The sequence below is a fragment of the Podarcis filfolensis genome (assembly GCF_964270895.1).
Source record: "Podarcis filfolensis genome assembly, chromosome: 8".
Classification (NCBI taxonomy): Eukaryota; Metazoa; Chordata; class Lepidosauria; order Squamata; family Lacertidae; genus Podarcis; species Podarcis filfolensis.
This window is the reverse complement of record NC_139611.1, coordinates 41,795,501-41,816,385: the sequence shown is the minus strand read 5'-3', so window position 1 is coordinate 41,816,385 and position 20,885 is coordinate 41,795,501. Positions and strand designations below refer to the sequence as shown.

The 20,885-nt window shown below is 47.9% G+C and overlaps 1 protein-coding gene and 1 long non-coding RNA gene across 2 annotated transcripts in view; one reads left to right on the top strand and one right to left on the bottom strand.

Moving 5' to 3' along the window:
* SLC7A5 (solute carrier family 7 member 5) overlaps positions 1 to 20,885 on the bottom strand; it is a 52,819-nt gene that overhangs the window by 12,076 nt on the left and 19,858 nt on the right. Inside the window, exons 3-7 of the mRNA XM_083626310.1 lie at positions 7,798 to 7,903; positions 6,845 to 6,889; positions 3,694 to 3,817; positions 2,647 to 2,750; positions 1,912 to 2,008 (exon numbers count right to left, since the gene is read on the bottom strand). Coding sequence (XP_083482436.1) covers positions 1,912 to 2,008; positions 2,647 to 2,750; positions 3,694 to 3,817; positions 6,845 to 6,889; positions 7,798 to 7,903 — 476 coding nt within the window. The remainder of the gene's footprint in view (positions 1 to 1,911; positions 2,009 to 2,646; positions 2,751 to 3,693; positions 3,818 to 6,844; positions 6,890 to 7,797; positions 7,904 to 20,885) is intronic.
* On the top strand, positions 318 to 16,921 carry LOC310768398. Its single transcript, XR_014551310.1, has 2 exons — positions 318 to 444; positions 16,227 to 16,921. It is a non-coding gene; the product is annotated as an uncharacterized lncRNA (long non-coding RNA).

The window sequence follows — 20,885 nt, the reverse complement described above, 5'->3', positions numbered from 1 at the left end:
GCAGCCAGGAATGCTGCAGAGTGCCCCCCCCCCCCGCCAAAGCTGGGACCTGTCTTCTGCTTTCTCTCTCTCTCTCTCTCTCTCTCTCTCTCTCTCTCTCTCAAAGAGAGTGAGGCAGCTGTCTGCGTTGCCTCCCCTGGCTCCAACACTGCCTCATCCACTGCTGCGTCCTCCAAAGCTATAAAGAACAGTCCATGAGGAAACGAGAATGCAAGAGCAGCCCTGCTCCATCTGACCAAAGGCTCATCTATCATAGCACCCGGCTTCTCTATGTGGAAGCTGGCAAGTGGGGGACAAAGCCACCCCTCTCTGACAGACTTCTGCTTCTGCTGCTGCTCCCCAGCAGCTGGTACTCTGTGACAAAACCTCCAGCTAGAGAGGCAATGTGGCAGAGCATCTGCCTTGCAACCAGAGGGTTCCGGGTTCAATCCCTGGCATCTTCAGGTAGGGTTGGGGGAGACTCCTCCCTGAAATCCTGGAGAGACACTGATATCAGATGCCCTTTTAAAATGTGTTGGGGGGGAAGGGATGGTTGGGTTGCTCTTGTTTTTGTTTTTATTACATATTTTGTGTTTTTATATTATGATTTTATGCTGTGAACCTCTGAGATCTGCAGGTATAGGGTGGTATATATATTTAAATAATAGTAGCAGTAGCGGTAATAATAACCATAACCACCACCACCACCAAACAGAGCAAGATGGACCAAATATGAGTTGGTATAAGGAAGCTTCCTATGTTCCTAAAGAAGCAGCATATTTAGCCATAATGACAGATAGCCACTGCCCATGAATTTGCTCAATCCACTTTTAAAAGTCATCTCAAAATTCCTGCAGGAGTGAACAAGCCCCAAACATTTTGGGGAAGCTGCTCTAACCCTCCTGATCGTTTTGGATGAACCTTTCTCCAGCTTCACAATGTCCTGCCCCCAGCCCCAGATGGGGCAAGCAGGACTACAGGCCACTAGCCCAAAGTGCCACAGTTTTAAACCAGGGCAGATCTTCCCCTGCTTTGAGGGACCCAAGCGATGCAGCTGTAATAAGCTGACTGAGAAGGTGGGCTGGAAGCAAGCAAGGATAGAGGCAGCCTTGGCTAGTTGGATATGTTCAACAGGTGCTGCTGCTTGGGCACTGCAAACGAAAGGCACACCAATTCAAAAGCAAAATGTAGGCAGCCTTTTGCAAATGGCATCAGCCTTCAGCTTCGGCCTGGGGTTCAAAAGGCGATGCCAGCAAGACTAACTCTTCCTAAACCATCTCCGAATGACACGGTTGCTTTTCAATTCTGGACGGAGGTCACTGCCTGTATAAACTTGGTCCTGAGAACAGATTGAAAATCCACCGACAAAACAGCATTGCTGCTGTTTAGGGAACTCTATTCCAAGGGCAGCGGAACTGGTTTGTAAGTCATGGCCCGCAAGTTGCCAAACCTATCATTTTACATCACTGGAAGAGTAAACACCATCACAACAATCCAGCAACGGACAGAAGAGCTGTCCTCACTCGCCAAACATAGTGATGTATCGTTGAGAACAGAAATTGGATGCTTACCAAGCTGCAAGGAAAGGCGACAGCTAACTCTCTGCCTAATGAATGTAGAAGATATTTTGATTATAATAAACGCCCCCTCCAAACTGAAACTTGAATGAGCAGAACTGCTGAAGGTGGACCTGCATCCTCTCCCCCCACCTCCTGACACCACCAGCCATTTTGTTGTAATGGTCGTGCCAACAGAACTATCTTTTTTTTTTAACTAACAAATCCACTTAAGAAAGTAAGATGTAGCCATTGATATTCCTCTCCTCTCTGAATTTGTGTAATCGTCTTGTAAAGCCATCTAGGTTGGGGGTCATCACTGCCTATACCGCCTCTCAAATGGAAAGGATTGAGGTTTTCCTGTGGGCATCCTTACTGTGAAGACGAGTGAAGGCACTGGCGTCAGGAGCCTGGGATGGATCATAGACAAAACAGAAGGCAGGTGTCCCTCACGAGCACCAACGAAGAACAGCCTGAGAGAGAGAGGAAAGAACAACACTGCGGTTAATTCACACTGCCTGAAATTACTTTAAGAGGGCTGTGCAGCTAGAAGGAGCTCCTTGTGAGATTTGGGGAGCCAAATTACTGTGCCTCAGAGGATTCTGTCTGGAGCTGCACCAGTTTCATACAGACCAGGAGGAAGCTAATCCTCCATGCCTCTGTCCGCTGCAGAGTGTGAAAGGGAAGGGCCACTCTGAGATATTCCCCAATGGGATTGAGGGGATGTAGGTCAGGGGCAGAACACTTGCCTGGCATGCAGAAGGCTCCCAGTTCAATCCCCGGCATCTCCAGCTACTAATGAGGTGATGGGGAAAGACCCTGCTCTGCCTGAGACCCCAGGAGGCCACTGTCATCCAGAGATCACAGTGCTGGACGCTAGATAAACAAGTCTGACCTGATACAAGGCACAGCCAATAAATACAGAAGAAGTGTGGAAGGTATTCCACAACAAAAAATGGAAAACATGATGCAAGTTGTTCTCCTGAAAGATCCTGGAGAAGTATTAATGGGATTGCCTGCTTTTCATTCGGTCCCTGCACCAAGCTCCCATTTCCACCCTCCAGCCACCACAGGAGATTCTCCCACTCCACCAGAAGAGCAAGACACGTACCTGGATGAAGTAAAGAGCGACCCATTGACTGAGCCAAAGCACGACAGGCCAACAAAGACGGGGATGATCCAAGCCATGACGCCCAGGTGATAGTTCCCAAAATCCTATGAGCAAACAAGAAGGAGGAAAGAAGAGGAGTGTCAGAGGTTTGCCCAGGAGATGCCAACAGATGAGCATGTGAAGAAGTGGGAAGGTGACAGTGCCCAGGTGGAGTAAACTGGATTTGCAAGATCATGTGATTCACAGACCGACTTGAACCCAGGAGACCCTCAGCCCAGTGAGGCACACAGGGGGGTTGGTTCTCTTCTTCCTGCCAACTGAAAATTGATCTCTCTCGCAGGGTCATTGCGCTGGCAATTGTTAAGAACAAGGAGCAAGTTACCTGTCACATTTCCCCCCTTCCCCTTCCTTCTAGGGGACTCAGGAGAACAGGCGTGGTTCTTTCACGCTGCCTTCCGCTTTAGCACCAACAACCAGCCTGTGAGATCAGGAAGGCTGAGAGACAGAGGCTTCCCCTACAGGGGCTTTATGCGCCAGCTCCCATTTGACCCAAGGTCTCCCCAACCCTCTAGCCAGGGTACCATCACGCTGGCTGCATAAATCAGTAGCAGCTGCATGCTCTAAGTGTTTAAAATTACAAGCGACAAAACAACAGCTGGCCTCAAAAGAAAAGGGGGGGGGAAATGAGAGGACATTTCACGTCAGTACTGACACAGCACTTCCCCCTGTGAGGTGTCACTTTGGAAACTGATCACGAGACCACACAGGCTCTGATTTGCTCTTATAGCCAGTGGTGATGGTTTCTCAGACAGATGCATATCCTCGGCTACCATTCCACTTATCCCCGCTCATCGTCATGTGAGCCACGATGGCATCCTCCAACGCAGAGGGGGTGGCAGCGGGGAAAGATCAGCGTTGGCTGAATGGCAAAGATGGAACTCCAAGATAGCACGAGGTCCAGATTGCACACAGGGAAATGTCAAAAAGCCAGAGAAGCGAGCTAGCTAAAAGAGCAGCCATTTCCGGGTGAGTCACTCCATATTTTACCACAGCAACGGCTTCCGACGCCAACATCTGATCCACAGACAGCGTTGTGAAGTAAGCCAGGTTGGTCAAGACGTAAACCAAGGTGACGATGGGCAGGGAGATGATGATGGCCAGAGGCAGGTTTCTGAGGGGAAACGTTGGGAGAGGGTTAGAGTGTTTTGCAAGCGGTTCTAAGATCACCTCTGGGGGATGGCCCAGGGCACCAATGATGCACGTCACAACTGCAGCATTAGCAGAAGGGACATTACTCTTTAGTCATGCACACACGTTGGATCACCAAGTTACAAAGGAGGGGAAAAACTGAATATAGCAGCAGAGCCCCACCACGTTTAGGATTAAGAGGCCGTACGCAAGACAGCAGAAAATCCATCTCCTCCCCTCTCCCCCGGGATCAGAGCAGCTCGCTACAAAAAGCTATTTTCTATTGAAAACAGCCTCCTGCTTATCTTAAGACCCTTAGGAGAGCCCGGCTGGATCAAACCAAAGGCCAATCTAGCTCCACATCCTGTTTCCCACAGCGGTGAATCAGATGCCTGAGGGAAGCCCACTTGCTCTCCCACCCCCAGCCACACCAGAGTAACTGCCCAGTTCAAAATATTCCATTGCTTCCTGCGTTGCTCCTCGCAAAACGGCAGCTACTTTGGAAGAGCCTGCAAGTCAGGCCATATGCTGCCTTGAGGCAAACAGTCCACACAGCCTTCTTGCTGGCTTAGTTGGTAGGCTGACTGGGGCAGAGATTCACCGCTGCCTCCGTGCCATCTTGTGGAATTAAACCCCACAAAGCCAGCTGGCTGTGGATTAGGAACGTGTCCTAGTTTGGGTAGAAAACACTTTTTAAACTCCAAGTGCATGGCCAGGCTGGGCTATAGCAGGCAAGGGAGGAAATAAGGCAAACAAATCAAAGGAGATAGACCAGCCTATCCCCCAAGATCTGGTGGCCTCCAGATATTTTGGACCTCAGCTCTCATTGGCCCCAGTCAGCCCTGACATCACACAGCTGCACTGGCTAGAGCTGATGGGAGTTGTAGTCCAAAACATCTGGAAAGCACCAGGCTGGGTTAGGCTGAGCTGCCCTACCTGCCTTAGTCCAATCATTAAAAGAACCAAGAAAGTTTTAAAAAATGAAGACCTCCTCGATGCTACATGTAACCAGAAAGCCAGGAGAGGCCAGTGGACATGCTGTGTTTGACAATCTAATTGCAGCCACAACAAACATACTTTAGAAGTTATAAAGCATCCAGGTCAGATGAACTGAGTCTGTACGAACCTTTGTAGTTTTGCCAAGCATCGCGGGGAGTTGGGAGAGGGGGCTCAGCCTCCGGGAAAGAACAATAACACAGACCCCACCCCACCCGCTGCAGGCGGTTTCTGCCTTCTTAGGGCTGTGCGTGAATCAGAACAGGCATATCCGATTCCAACACACTTTGCTGCAAAATCCTGCTTTGTACATGTGAATTAGAAGATTTTGTGGAAAACAAGGCTCTTGGTGGCTTCTAGTCAGGATGGCAATGCTGTCCCTCACTGCTGGAGGTTGCATGCCTATGAATACTGGGGGATGTGAGTGGGGAGAGATGCTGCTCTTGCACTCAGGTCCTGCTTGTGGGCTTCCTATTGGGCACCAGGTTCAATGCTGCAGGCAACAGGATGCTTAGCCAGGTTCAGCAAAGCTTTTCTTAACACTCCACCAGATTTCTGGTTGAAACAATAGACACGAAGCCTGCTATCTGAATTCTCCCTGAACTGCCCGAATTATAAGGCTTCCATATTCAGTGTCTGGTGAAACAGGGCCACTCCTCCTATGGTATATAACATGGCACGGAATGACTTGTGGGGAAAAGGGAGTTCATAACGGCATTGCCAACCGACAGCGCTCTTCAACAGCTACATGACTGAGAAGCAAAATTCAGCTCCCACCCCAGAAGAGCTTTGCCAGCCAGGCTTCTCTGCATGCCACAAAGCTGTCAAGAGGCACAGGAGCACTGCCGGAAAAGAAAGCTGGTGACTCTTATTATGCAAAAAACAAGTTCTGGAGAAACACTGAAAATCTATAAATACAAGTCAATCACGCCTCCCGCCCCAGATGATGCCTTATTTTAGGATTCTGAAAGCAGGGCCTGCTACAAATCCGCCCTTAGCTTTAAGTTATTTTGAACGTCTGCAAAATTTAGGGTCCCCCTCCCAAGCTGCCTGATCTTCCTATTGCTTGTGTGGCTGCTTTGGCTTCATAAGGACGGGCATCTGGAGCACAGAGATCAATAAATATGAGAGCTGGGTGAGGACACTAAAAAAAAACATTTCCAGGTTTAAATCATATTTTTAATGGGCTTTCCAATTAAGGAATTAGTTTTAATTGTCTTGCACTGCACTTTTTCTTGGAGCTTGGGAATCTGTGTAAAAGGCACACAAACACACACCCAGCACAGGGTGTCCAAGGCTTAGGACAGCCATAGCAAGTATGGGTTGGTTTGTACAATTACTGTAAACCGCTCTGGTGTTTTTTATGAACAAGGGTATATCAATATTTTTTAATAATATATGAATCTGTTAACAGGAGGAGCTTTGCCTAGAGACAGTGATGGAGGAAGCTTTACCTGTTGAGTTTTCAACCTGCCATTCAGCTGTTGGAAGCCTCTTTCCTAGAAAACCAAGAGGCAATCCAACCAACTGACGGCAGTAAAAGCGTTGAAGTGGTGGCAAGTATCTGTACAGCAATGTCTGATCACCAGGGAGGCTGTTTCACGGGCAAACGCAGCGCACAAAAGTGCAAGGAAGCTGTGCTGCAACTACCACCCACCAACGCCATATTGAACCCGATACCAACGCCCCCTCCCAGCAGCCATTTTGTTGTTCTCTTTGCAAGGCACCTGGTGGGGCAGTTTGTGGCAGGCGAGTTAGGGGACTTTCGGTGAACAAGGATGAGAGGCAAATGCTCAGCTCCTTCCTTCATCAATGAGTTGCCCAGAGGCAAAAGAAGAGCAAAAGAAACAGAACAGAACTAATAGCTCAGTTGCTAGAGCATAAGACTCTTCACCTCAGGGTTGTGGGTTTGAGTCCCACGTTGGGCCAGAAGAGTCCCGCATTGGAGAGGGTTGGAGTAGGTGACCCCCACGGCCCTTGCAATTCTATGATTCTATGAAAAGAAACCCCTTACCTGTAAGGGTTGATCATCTCTTCTGTGACAAAATTCAAGTAATTCCTGCAAAGGACAAAGATTTTAAAAGTAATTCAGCTTGCTGAGTGGGATAAGAGGCATCCTGCCCTTGATTATAGGGTTGTATCCAACTAAATCAAATTAGAGTAGACCCTCTGAAATGAATAAGCCCAAGTTAGCCATGTTCATTTACTTCAGTGGGTCTACTCTGACAGTAAGTCTAGATTTGATAAGAAGTGTCAAGGTTGCAGCTTAGGAAATATTTATCTCTCTCTCTCTCTCTTTCACACACACTGGTCTCACTTGCGTGGCACAGGAAGCCACAGGTAATTGTTTTATCACAAACGCACAGATGGCTCCTCTCCTTACAGGAACAACAAACCATGGACTTAACAGTGGCACCTGAATTAGCAATCCTGGAGCATTACACTCTATATAAACCACAACTGAGGAACCAAGAACAGAACATAGTCTTCTGATTGTGATTTGTTTGGAGCAAAACTGCAGTCCCCTCTTCAGATGAGGGGCTGAGCCACAGGTTGTGATCTGCTGCTCCTGCTAGAAGGAGCTATGAGGGAGCTGTCCGCAGTAATCCATTACCTGTGACTTACCGTGTCAGGCAAGCCTGCTATGCGTGTGCCAAAATTCCACAAACCTCCGCATTCATTACGATGTGTATGGAAGGCCCTGGTCTGGGTGCCAACCCCTGCAGAAGGAATATTGAGAGCAACGGAAGGCAGGGCCTTTTCAGTAAGTCTGTGTTCCCAGGGAATTCTGGGAATTGTAGCTCTGCAAGGGGAATGGGGTCTCCTAGCAACTCTCAGCACCCATAGCAAACTACACTTCCCAGGATCCTTTGGGGAAGGGGGAAGCTGTTGCTGTTGAAGTGGTATAAAAGTGCTTTAAATGTCAAGTGCGGATGTGCGCCTAGGATGCTTGAATACAGAACTCACCAGCCTCCATATGCGAAGAGACCGCTATACAAGGCCAGGACGATGTTCCCAACCTCCAATTTCGTGCCATCAAAGGAGTGTTCAGGGCTCAGGATTCCAGGACCATCTTCACCGGCGGGGGGGGGGGGGGGGGACAAAAACCACAAGGTGTTCAAATACAGTGTCTCCATTTCAGTGAGCCCTTTTCATGGCTGAAGCTGTAAGAATACATTTCTTCTGAATGGGTGAGCAGCTTTATGCTGGACGCTATAGAAAAAAGAAAAGGGCCTTATACAGAATCACCTAGCTCAGTTTTATCTCTACACTGGCTGCAGGCAGAGGATTCAGGTAGGAGTTTATCCTAGCCTTACCTGCAGATACCAGGGACTGAACCAAGGATCTTCTGCTTGACTGTTGCCTTAGTGCTTTTGCTTGCCTGGACAGAGGGGATGCTTGTGTGTGGAAACCAGCCTACTGTAGAAAGGTGAAGTTCACCATTGTTGCCCCACCCACTTTATCCCTGGCCTTGCCCACCATTGGCATGTGGCCCTCAGAAGGTGGCCAAAGAAGGGAATGTGGCCCTCAGGCTGAAAAATGATTCCCCAGCCCTGGTCCACATCCAAGGAAGAAGGGGGTCCAAGCAACAAGCTAGCAAGACAGTTTTGACCTAAAGCAGCCCTTCCATTTCCTCTTTATGTTCCATACCAAGGAAACAATTTTCTCCCCAATACAAAAAGGAACAAAGTTAGGCCACCGGTTCATCCAGCACAGCACTGCCTACACTGACTGGCAGCAGCTCTCTGGCATTTTCAGACTGGCAACATTCCCAGGCCTACCTGGAGATGCCTATGACTGAACCAAGGACATTCTGCATGCAAAGCAGACAATCTGCCCCTGAGCTCTGCCCTTCAATGCTGGGATTTGCTGGAAAGGGAACCCGAGGCCTTCGGCATGCAAACTGGATCATGTCCGCAAGGCACCCCGAGCAACTGAACCCAAGTGCCCAAGCGTCCCAGGCCACCCAGAATGCCTGCTAGAATCTTAGCCAAGCGGCAACTCTGTCATTTCTCATCTTAAGCTCCTAGGAAGCAATTGCAAAGACGGCTTCTGGCAGAGTGACGGACCCAGCCCCAGACACCAGCCCCACAAGGATTTTCAGGGCAAGAGAAGCACAAAGTTTTAACCGAAGTGCTGCGGTCACACACACACACACCACCTTGGTGAGGACATAAAGGATTCCTCTGGTTCCCGAGGCGCCCAAGAAAACCCTCAAGTGCTCACGTCCCTGTCGACTGTGGGAAGGGTCCAAATATTTGGAGTTCCTGTTATTCATCCGTTCTTGAATGGAAACAGCCCAGGAAAAAATATATATAAGGGGAGAGGAGGGGAGAGGAGGGGGTGGTCTTCAATTGTTGAAGACACTTCCAGCACGTTTGCTGCGTTTATTTTAGTTCTGAAGACGTCTCGGTGGACGTTTCGTTTCATGCCTTTTGATCTGGAGGCCAAACCCAGGCTCCTCCAGGACAGGGAGGCTGAGAACATAGGAGTTCCCGTTTCCTGGCTGCCTTCTGAAGACGGAGCCCCCAGGTGCGCCTGGAGGGGTAGAAAAGGGATCTGAGAAGGTCACTGGTGCCCACCTGACCTCCCTGCTGCCTCACATGTGATTTGTCTTAGGGCGCTAAGAGCCCAGAGAGCCCAGTCACATGGGCGCTGCGGCTGCATTTGGGGTTTAACTCTTCGCCCTTTCTCAAACTCCACATTCCAGCAACTCACAATGAGGTGAGGGGGAAAGGAGGGGAAGACAAATTTGCAACAAAAGCAGCTTTCTTCCATGAACTACACAGAACAGTTCACTAGGCTTTTTACTTGCTGGGCGGCCTGCTGCCAGCATCACTAGCTAGAACAAGGCGGCAGAGGAGTGGAGGAGAGAGGCACGAGAGCCCAGCGGAAGGGCAAGGCAAGTGCGTTTCCAAAGAAGGCTTTGTTGAGGGAGATCTCTGGGTCCTGCCCTCTGGAGGCTTTCCACCACCGGCCCTGCTAACTGCAGGGTTCTCAGGCTTGCTCATCCCCACGTGGCAACATGACTCACAGGTGCGGGAGAAAGACATGCCACCAATGACTCAACCATGCACCGTGAGTTCAATCCTGTTACATTTAGTCTGGATACGGCTTGATGAATTTTGCACGTAAGAAGCTAAGAGCCTGCTGGACCAGGGCAATGGCCCGTCTAGTCCTGCATCCTGTTCTCACAATGGCCAACCACTGTGGGGAACCAGCAAGCAGGATTCGAGCACAAGAGCCCTCTCCCCTCCTGCAGTTTCCAGTAACTGTTATTCAGAAGCATCACTGCCTCCGGCGTGGAGGCAGGGCAGAGCCACCATGGCAAGTAGCCATCAATAGTCCTCTCCTCCACAAATAGGTCTGATGTTCTTTTAAAGCCATCCAAGTTGGTGCCCAGCACTGCCTCTTGTGGGAGTGAGTTCCACAAGTTGACTATGAGCTGCTTGCATAAGTACTTTCTTTATCTGTCCTGAAAAGATCCCAGGACCAGCCTCCAATCTCCCCAAGTAGTAGGGCTAGGTTAAAAAAGCTTCTTACTGAAGAACCTGATGCTCTCAAGGTTATAAGCTATGTAGCTGTTTTGGCCCATGGGCACGACACAGGTCTTCTAACTGCAGGCAAACTATTAAATCACTGGAGGAGGATGGCAAGAGACAGGTGGTGCTTACATTGCTATAGAATATGATGCCACCAGGTTGGTGCCACCCCCTCCTAAGCACCTGCTGCAGTTCAAAATGGCCTTCTCCATTTACAGGCATCCTTGCTAGTCTTCCCTTCTTCCCCAGCACACCCTCCAGCCCCCTCTTCTTAATTCAACCGGTTAACCATAAATGCCCTCGCAACACAGCAACAGCTGCTGGGACAAGCCAAGGTTCCCCCACGATGGCGCCAAGCTCAGATGCCTCTCCAACCACACTCGGCTCTAAAATTAACCAAATTAAAATTAACGAGCTCCAACAACAGCCTTCCGTCCGCAGTTCTTAAGAGGGCAGAACTGATGGAAATGGTGGCCTGTCCTTTTTAATTACCACCCAAGGGCTCTTTTGTGGGAGGATGAGGGGAGAAAGAAAGAGAAAATTTGAGTTGTTTCATGCCTGGAATGCTTAATTTTCATGCCACGGATGCACAGTCCTAACAGGGCTGGATAGCTGGCATAAAGGGGATATTAACTGCAATTATTGAAGATGAGTACAGGTAGGCCTAAAATGGGGAAAGGAACAATTGATATAATTGACAAGATAAAAGGCAATGAAGGCGATACCTCAAAGGCCCCCACAATGGTCCGAAGGCACCTTAAGTCTTCTGATCTCCAACACCAAGTGGGTTTGAGATGGAGCCAAGAGTCCCAGGGGTGCTGGTTTTGGATCCTGGCGGAATGCTAATTATGTATGTAGACAAAATGCCCAAAGCTACCCCAACTTTAGAACTCAGTGTTGTCTACACTGACTGGCAGTGGCTTCTCCAAAGTTTCTGACAGGAGACAGTCCTGATCCTGCCAGTGAATGAGCCCAGGATCTTCTGCATGTTCTGTCACTGAGCTACGCCCCTTCCTCTTGCGACTTGTGAAATGTCCAGTCAGAGAACTGAAATGAGCTCGCAGTCCCAGAGCCTACTCCTTGTTAGCCATTTTAATTTCAGCAGCCCACTTTAGATGAAAAGCATCCTTTGGTTGCTGCTCTTGTTAAACAAGGAGTCAAAAGCAAGGAATCAACCACTTGTGACCAAGTGAAGATGCCTGGGTACCAGGATGGTGCCTGACATTTCCACCATCTGGAGGTGCATGCCTGGGATCATTGGATCTGGACTGTTTTCACACACCACATCCTGTAGAATCCCATCAGTTATATTTTATCTGCACAATCAGAATGAATTTCCGGAACCAAAATGCTTTTTCCGTGCAGCCTGAGCAGGAGCAGTCACCATCAAGAAAAAGAGGTCAGAATAGGCCAAGATATATGTGGACTATCCCTGGATCAAGTGACTTTTATTCTTTAAGTTCTCAAAGCTCTTAACCTAGCTCAAGGTTGTCATCTGAACTAGCCAGATGTCACAGTCAGTCCATCATTTGCAAAATAAGACTTTAAGATGTCTTGCCCCCAAATGGCAACTAGACATTCCGTTTTGGCGACTGTAACCTTGGTTTAAGGAGCTATTTGGCACCTAGCTTATATATCTGAGTTTCTAGCACTCATCAAAAACTCTTAGTCACGTCTAGTTCAAGTCTACTGATAGACTGAGCTCTACTGTCTGCCCAGCCCCTGCTCTGCATGGAGTGATAGTGGCTCCCCAGATTTTGAGATCCTGACTGGGGGCTGGAATTCCAAGACCTTCTGAGTGTGAAGTATGTGCTATGAGCTGCAGAGCTTCAAAGAGGGTACCCAACATCTACTTCGCCCTGTGCTGTCCAAACTAAAAAAGCGGGGTGAGATTCAGGACCCCAATCCAAGAGTGCCCAAACCGCTAATGTGAATTCAGGGCAAAACAAAAATGAACTTTCCTTCTCTCTCCTTGTTACAAAAGGAAGACTTAATTCTTCTCCGCTGCAGTTTAGGAGTGCAAAGTTTGTTAGCAAACACTCATGAAGTGCTATTATTAAAATGTACTGAGACGAGCACACACACAAATGGGGCCTTGGCTGCCAGATTTCCTCCTCCCCTGCTGGGCTAAAAGCACATTATTAACTCAAGTTGAAGAGCCCCTGGTGTTCGCACAAGGCCAGCGCCTGGGAACGAACACCAGGCATCCTGTACCATCCTGCTCCCCACTTTGTCTGGAAGGCTTCTCACAAACAAGGTGGGGCTCATCCTGCCTGAGCCCAACCTCATCAGCCGCCACCACATCAAACCCCCAAAGCGAGATTCTTCCTCATCTGATAGCTTTTGCCCCAACAGGAGGCCCAAATCAGGGCATTCCCATCTCGACCAGACCCCATTGCATCATTCTGCCTGCTTGCAAAACACAACAGCCTTTGCCTGTCTGCTGCCCTCCATTTTCTGGGGATGCCAACTTCACAACATGCCCCAGTCGGCATGGCTGTGTAATGCAGGGGCTGATGGGAGCCTGGCCATGCTGGCTGAGGCCAATAGACAATGCTGTGGAAAGCAACTCCTGGGAAAGTAAGAAGAGCCTGCTGGATCAGGCCAATGGCCCGTGTAGTCCAGCACCCTGTCCTCACAGTGGCCAACCAGATGCCTGCAGGAAACTCACAACAGCACTCTCCCCAGTTGTGATTTCCAGCAACTGGTCTTCAGAAGTATTACTGCTTTAACCTCTGGAGGCAGAGCATAGCCATCAGGGTAGCTGCCACTGATAGCTCCTCCATGCAGTTGTCCTCTTTTAAAGTTGTCCATCGCTGTCTTCTGTAGCAGCAAGTTCCATAGTTTCACTATGTGCTGCATGAAGAAATACTTTCTTCTATCTGTCCTGAATCTTCCAACATTCATATCCACGAGTTCTAGTATTATGAGGGGAGAAAAAACTGTTCCCCACCCACTGTCTCCATGCCATGCATCATTTTATAAACGTCCATCGTATCACTTCTTTCTTGCCTTTTCTCTAAACCAAAAGTCCCAAACGCTGCAGCTTTTCTCGTGGCACGCCCTCTTCCTGGCTTTCAAGACAGAACGCCCTGCAGTAGTCTGACTTGCTTCTCCCTAAGCCTATTTCCTCTGGCTTTTGAGCCGCTCAGAAGATTTGGATCAGGGGCCACAAAAGGATGAAGTAGTAAGAAGCCGGCCAACTGGGCTTCCAGGCCAAAGGAACACAAGCTAATTAAGGGTCTTTGCTTGGCTCACAACACAGCCAGGAACAAAAGACCTTCATCTACGGTACAGATTTGCCCAAGGGAAGCTTGCTGGTTTCAGCAAGAGGCCACGAGAGATGGAGCAACTCAGAGCGCAGAGAATAGTAACTTTGCTGCAGACATGGAGAGGGGCAGCGCCAGGGAGGGATTAAGACCTTTAGAGGTCCTAGGCACTGAGAAGATTATGCTGCCGCCACATAGACAGTTAAAATAAAAACAATACTGAACCGCAAAGTGTTATTTCTGAAATGGCACAAAACTTACATGCATGCTAAAACGTTTACATGCATGTATGTCCTGTGCAATTCATGGCCGGATCTGATTTCCTTGCATTATTTCAGTCTATGCTCGTAGGATGCCCCCTTGGTTTAGGTGGGGATAAATAATAAAAAGAGAACAGAGAGATTCAGAGGGTGGCAACACAAGAATGGGCCTTTTCAGTGGTGGCTCCCCCTTTGTGGAATGTTCTCCCTGAGGAGGCTCACCTGGTGCCTTCATTACATATCTTTAGGTGCCGAGTGAAAATATTCCTCTTCACTCAGGACTTTGGCTGTTAAACAATCAACCGCCTTTTAAACAGGGGAGGGGGTATTGTTTTGTTTGTTCTTATGTTATGCAGCCCTGTTTAGGGAAGCTTTTAATGTTTGATGCATTATTGTATTTTAATATTTTGTTGGAAGCCGCCCAGAGTGGCTGGGGAAGCCCAGCCAGATGGGCAGGGTATAAATAATAAATTATTATTAAATTATAATTATTGTGTTTTAAAACTGTAAACTGCCCTGTGATCCTCAGATGAAGGCAGTAGAAGAAGAAGAAGAAGAAGAAGAAGAAGTAAGAAAGTCTAACAAAGTTATTATTTTTCCCATGATGACTACCTCAATGTTGTTTTTTGAAATGTCCAATTGTTTCCAACAAAAATTCTCATTTTTGTTTTGTGCTCCTGCTTTACTGGTGCCTTAAGGCTGTTCCTAGTCTGCCTACTGAGTAATCCAGCACAGGGCAGTGCCAGTTTGAAGGGGGGGGGGACGACGACGAGTATGTACACATTTATGTAGAAAAGGAAATCATGCTAGATGTGATGTGATGCAAACTCTGCTTAATTCTCCCCCAAATATAATTTCAGCTGCCACACTGAGCTTCTGGAAGAAACACCAAAGTTGCAAGTCTGGCTTTGTGCGTCCGTTAAGACAGGTGTGTCTTCATTGCAAAAGACTTGGCAGCAAGGCAAAAGTACTAGAGGAGAGGGTGTCCTGGTGGGTGCCCCAAGGGTTAAGCAGAGAGGCCAGGAGGGACTGCATTTGGCCCCCAGTTCCTCACCCCTGGTCTAAGGCCACAAGCTGCCTACATAGCCCTCAACACTGCCAGAGAAGCTTAACAGTAAAACTTAACCAAGTCTTGCACTGTAGGGTGAGGAGCATAACTGCACAGATAAGCGTGCATGTGTCATATGGGCTGCCTACTTTTTAATCACAGGTTTCAAGCATCCTATCTAAGGTGAATGAGGGCCCTGCGGGGCCAGGCGTGCCCAGCTGGCAAAGGCGGGTGCCCACGGTGCCTGAAGCCAGGCGGGCACGGCAGAGAGCGCGATGCAACATGTTGCCAGCTCAACTTTGCAAATCAGGAGTGATTTAGGGTTTGGGCATTGCCAACTCCACTTTGCCTTTTGCTCTGGGGCTTTTCATCACAAGCTGAATCTGGGATTTTAGCATCACCTAAAGAGGTGAGCTTGAGCTTCCAAAAGGCTTTCAATGGAAGTTCCTCCCCAAAGCCTCCCGAGTTTGCTTAGCAGTCATGGAATAAGAGGAAAGGACCTCTTCTGGATCAGAAACTGGAAGCAGAGAGTAGGAACAAATGGGACAGTCCCCACAATACAGAGGGATGTAAAGAAGTCCCTCCATTCTATGGGAAGGGCTGCAGCTCAGTGCTAGAGAATCTACCCTCCCAGGTTTAATCCTCGGCATCTCCAGATAAGACTGTGATTGTTCCCTGTCCGAAATCTGGGGAGCTGCTGCCTGTCATTGTAGACAATGCTGGTCTAGATGGACCAATGGTCCGACTCTGTATATGGCAGCTTCCTATGTTCCGGGCTCCTCCCTAAAGACTTGTGCTAGAACTTTAATTAAGTGGGATATCCCAAGTGGAACAGAACCCAGTGCAGCTTGCATCTGGTGCTGGATTTAAACAGCACTGACTACAAGCCCACTTGCAAAGGAACACACAGAAGTGCACTGTAAGGTTCCTGACTGATCACCTGATAATACTAATAAGATCATAGGGCAGAATATGGATGCGCAACAGGCTCAAAGGCTTCAATTCTTCTGGCAGCCCAGTCTACAAACCCCATGTCATTCCTGAAATTTCTGCTTTTGAAGATCACCACTGCTTTTCCTTGGGAAGGACTCAGAAGCAGGGCTCCGGTGCTTTCTAGTTTGCCCTTGCCATATGTTTTGCTGCAGCATCATATACAGTCATAAATGGAGGTACACAATTTAGAAAAAGCGCCAGGTGAGTGTTCTGCACTCTGGTGCCTGTGCTCAAGTGCCATCCATCCAGGAGGAGAAAAGAAGGCTGTTCTCATCTCTTTCAGGTCTGGTTCTAATAAGAAAATCCGAGACAATCCCCTCTTCCCCAACGTTGGTGCCAAACCAAGGAATTAGTCGGTTAAGCCTCGCTGGAAGAGGTGGGGAAGCGGCGATGTCCACCAATAAAGGGAATCTGAGTACAATAAAGACGCCAGCCTCCCCTGGGAGAAGCATCACCGGCCAAACGAATTGGACAAAGCGCTCTTTTTTCTGGAGGTAAATATTTCTTTCACAAGAGTGAACAAGGTAATGAGGTTCCTTAGACGGTCAAGAGCGGCCCAACTGCACAAGCTTCGGCTAGAAATTATATATATGATCTGCCTCGGAATCCTTTGCAACACTGCAAGAGATCCTTCTTATGGAGTGTAAAGGGAACATTTTATTCCTAGTCCAATTTCCCGCTCCCCAAAATTTATAAACCACTTAAATCCTCAAATTGTAGTTATTATCATCGGCTTTTATCTCTCCACCTCTCTTTACTGATTTCCTGTGTGTGTCTTTTGTATTTGATTATACTAATATAATTTCTAATGGATGAAGTAATTAAGTATGTAAACACACCTAATGAAATGTGTTGTTTTTCTCCTCGTTTACTTTCAACTTTTCATTATTTAGGCACCCCTCTCAAAAAAGCAATGCTGAGATCATGCTAAGATGTCTGAACCACATGACAATTACAAAAGTGTTTATCCGGGCTTGAAAAGAAAACTATCAAAGAGGTCAGCATAAAATAGTGTTAACACAGCTATCCAAAATACTGATAAAATCAAACTTTAAAAAACAAGGGCATGTAATGAAATTGTTACCGGGGGCTCCCAACTCCCAGCACCTCCAGCCAGTAATCAAGGGTGAAGGGAGTTGGGAGGGTGACATGTGGAAGGCTGCAACTTCCCCATCTGTGTGACAGATGTGTAAAACACCATTTTAAAAAAATAAGACATTCAGCCAAAGTCACACACCTAAGCTTCCCATGAAGAGCGACCAAAGCTAAGTGCACTTGCAGCGTCCTTAAATGACCCTGCATCTGTTCAGCAGAAGCTCAGGAGAAGAGCCCCAGAAGACGGGAGAAAAATGGCTTTACTGCAAAGCTGGGTCTGACAGCTGACCTGAAAAATTATTTAGTTCAAAGACATGCAAAAGCAGCCAGAACTTAATTTTTTTTTATTTAAACAATTTAAATACCTACAGTTGTCTCTAAGCAGTGCCCAAAAAATTCAGTATAGAAAAGATAAAAAATGCCAGTGCTGAATAAAATGTTTTCCGTAGATGCCAGAAGTTCAACAGGGAGCTGTCCTGTCTGAACTCAACTGGAAGAGAGATCCGCAAAATCAGCCCATGATACTGAGCACACAGCTTCTGGTGGATATGAGCCGTACGTCTGAGCCACGGAGGACCACTAACAGACCTCAATGATCACGCAGGGATGTAAGGGCTTGGGCTGCCCTTGAAACATCCTGGACTCAAGCTGTTAAGGGGCCTGTAGCTGAATACAAGAACAATGAAGCTGGCCCAGCAGCATGCAGGCAGCCAGTGCAAGCTTTTGAGCACCAGAGTTATGTGCTGGCAACAGTGTGTCCCCATCAACCATCTGGCCAAAGCATTTTCCACCAGCTGGAACCACTGGACCAGGCCCAAGGTTAGCCCTGCATATAGCACACTGAAGTTACCAATGCATGAATTGCTGTGGCCAGGCCATCCCTGCCCAAGCCAACTTAATAGAAGAAGAGGTGGGTTTTTATGCATCTTTGCCATTACAAATTTTGATGCTAATGCTTCCTTTAAAGGGATGCGGGTGGCGCTGTGGGTAAAAGCCTCAGCGCCTAGGACTTGCCGATCGAAAGGTCGGCGGTTCGAATCCCCGCGGCGGGGTGCGCTCCCGTCGCTCGGTCCCAGCGCCTGCCAACCTAGCAGTTCGAAAGCACCCCCGGGTGCAAGTAGATAAATAGGGACCGCTTACCAGCGGGAAGGTAAACGGCGTTCCGTGTGCTGCGCTGGCTCGCCAGATGCAGCTTGTCACGCTGGCCACGTGACCCGGAAGTGTCTGCGGACAGCGCTGGCTCCCGGCCTATAGAGTGAGATGAGCGCACAACCCTAGAGTCTGGCAAGACTGGCCCGTACGGGCAGGGGCACCTTTACCTTTACCTTAATGCTTCCTTTAGCGGTTACTCACTGGGCCACTGAAAACACAAAAGGTGCACATTTTACTGGAAAGATCTCTGTTCTCAAAGGCAGATGGGAATAGGTTATTGTCCCGAGCCCAATTATCTAGAACTGCACAAGGCCGTTGGGTACCCCTCCCTTCGTAAGTGGTGACCAGAGAAAAGAGTCCTGCTATGGAATGCTCCCCACGGAGCTAAGTGCTGACTTCAGCATCATTTTGTCAGCGGATCAAAACTATTCCATTTACTGGGGTCGGTGCTAGGGAACTTGCAGCCCTCCCATTGTTTTTGGACTCCAGCTCCCATCAGCATGCAGAAGGGAGGATGGAAGTTGTAGCCCAGTTGTAGCTCTTCTGGTTGGGGCTGATGGGAATTGTACTCCAAAGCATTTGGAGAGCACCAGGGTTGGCAAAGGCCGCTTTGCAGGCAGGAAAAATGATGCAATGTGATGCTTCTGTTGAGGCATAGTGAGAGAAAAGCCATGAGGTGAGGAAGAATCTCATTTTGGGGGTTTGATGTGGTGGCTGAGAAAGCTGGGCTGGGGCAGGACAAACATCTGGAGGGAAGAAAGCTGGCAAAAGTTGGATTAGGATCTGCCTGCATACTTAGTTTTTCTGTTCTCGCTACTTGGTTATTAATGTATAGCTCCTCTTTGATGCTATATTATTGTATTTGATAGTTTCAAGGTTGTTTTAATGGCTATTTTGTGCGTATAATGTTAAAGACCTGTGAACCACCTCAACAAAGGTTTTTAATATAAAATGCATTAAATGCCCATTAAAAACAAACCTAAAAAAATCAAAACTGTGAATCGCTTCTGGGAACTGTGAAGTGCAGCACATTAAGGGGTGAGATTGTAAACCCAACAACCAGACCAAATGGCTCTTATCCAGACAACACAGTTTTCCCATCATTATCTATGCACAGCATGTGCAGGTTACCTTTTTTGGGTTGCATCCTGTGCACAAAGTGAGAGTTCTGTGATGGCAGAGCACAAGAACGCAGAACCTGTCATCATGTGCAGATTCCAGAAGCTGAGTGCATCGGGGTGTTGATCTTGTTAGGAAAAAGAAACCAACTCCCTAGTTCTTATTGATGCACACAGGTAATGGGGGGGGGGGAGTGTGATAGAAACACAAATGTCAACTATTTCAAAATCAACAGTCAGTTTACAGCTGTGAGTCTGCAGATTTCTTGCTTGCACAACCATGACCTGAGATGCAGAGAAGACCTTTGAGGCAGATTCCTGTGAGTGAGAAAGGAATCTCTGGAGATATTAAAGGAAGGCTATTATTAGCATAGAGCCCAAAAGGTGATGCCGGCATTCCATGGCCATTAACGACAGCCCACCTTAAAGGAGGAAATAAGTTGAGCAAAGCACCCTACGCAATATGGAAGGGGTGGGAAGAAGAAAGAAGTGTGTTTTGTAAGTATCACCGCTGAAAAACTGCCCAAAGGTCACAAGGCAATTATAGGGGGAGGCAGTAACAGGAGAAGAGGGAAAGGAAAAATAATATCTTGCAAGTTCCGAAGAGGGCAAAGAGAAGTGGAGAATTCCTTCTGAATCCTTTGTTGTTAAACAAGTGTCCCTTATATTGCTCCAGAATAGAGGGGCTCCCTCCCCTCCCCAAACAACCTCCTGTTTTGTTTTACAGAAGGAGGAATTCCTCCCTCAAAAGTTCCCATCCGCTTCTTATCCGTTTATCAAAAAATACTAAAAAATGCTGAGCAGAGAGATCTGTGCTGACACCAACCAGGTCCGGGTTGGCAAGACATTTCGAGAGTTTGTGTCACGAGGCTCTGCCATTTAGAAGGAAATAAACACAATTAACAAAGTTAGCTTTCTTCTTTTAAAATGCTGAGATGTTAAGAAAGGAAGGAAGAAAACCTTTCAACTTAAGAGACAGGCTCTTTTTTTTATCCCTTTGTGTCTTCATTGGACAGAACTGCTTCACTAAGCTCCATTTATTTGTTTGCATTTCTAGACCGCTTGTAAGCTGCAAGATGCTTGAAAGCAGCTTGTGAAGTTAAGCGCGCACAAAAATAAACAAGAGCTTGCAAGACAGAGAGAGCAGCAAAACAAATCTCCATCTGTAAACACACACACACACACACACACACACACACACACCGCATAACACTTGAAGACCAGGGCTGTAACTAAAACAAAAATCCATTTAGACCTTCCAGTCCCTAACAAAATAAAAACAGAACAGTCATGGTTATGGCCACCAATGCCTACTAACTGGGGACGGGAGAAACAGAGAGAGAGAGACATAGAGTCATCCAATTAAGCCGGAAGCAGGAAGATCCAGGAGACACAAAATTCAGGACTTCTTCAGACATAGGTCACCTATGGCATTTGCTGCCACAAGATGTAGCAATGGCTACCAACTTGGGTGGCTTTAAGAAGACAAATTCATGGCAGGTGAGGCTATCTGCTAACCCTGATGGCTGCTGCCCCACCTCCGCTGTCAGAGAAAGAGAGCCTCTGAACACTAGTTA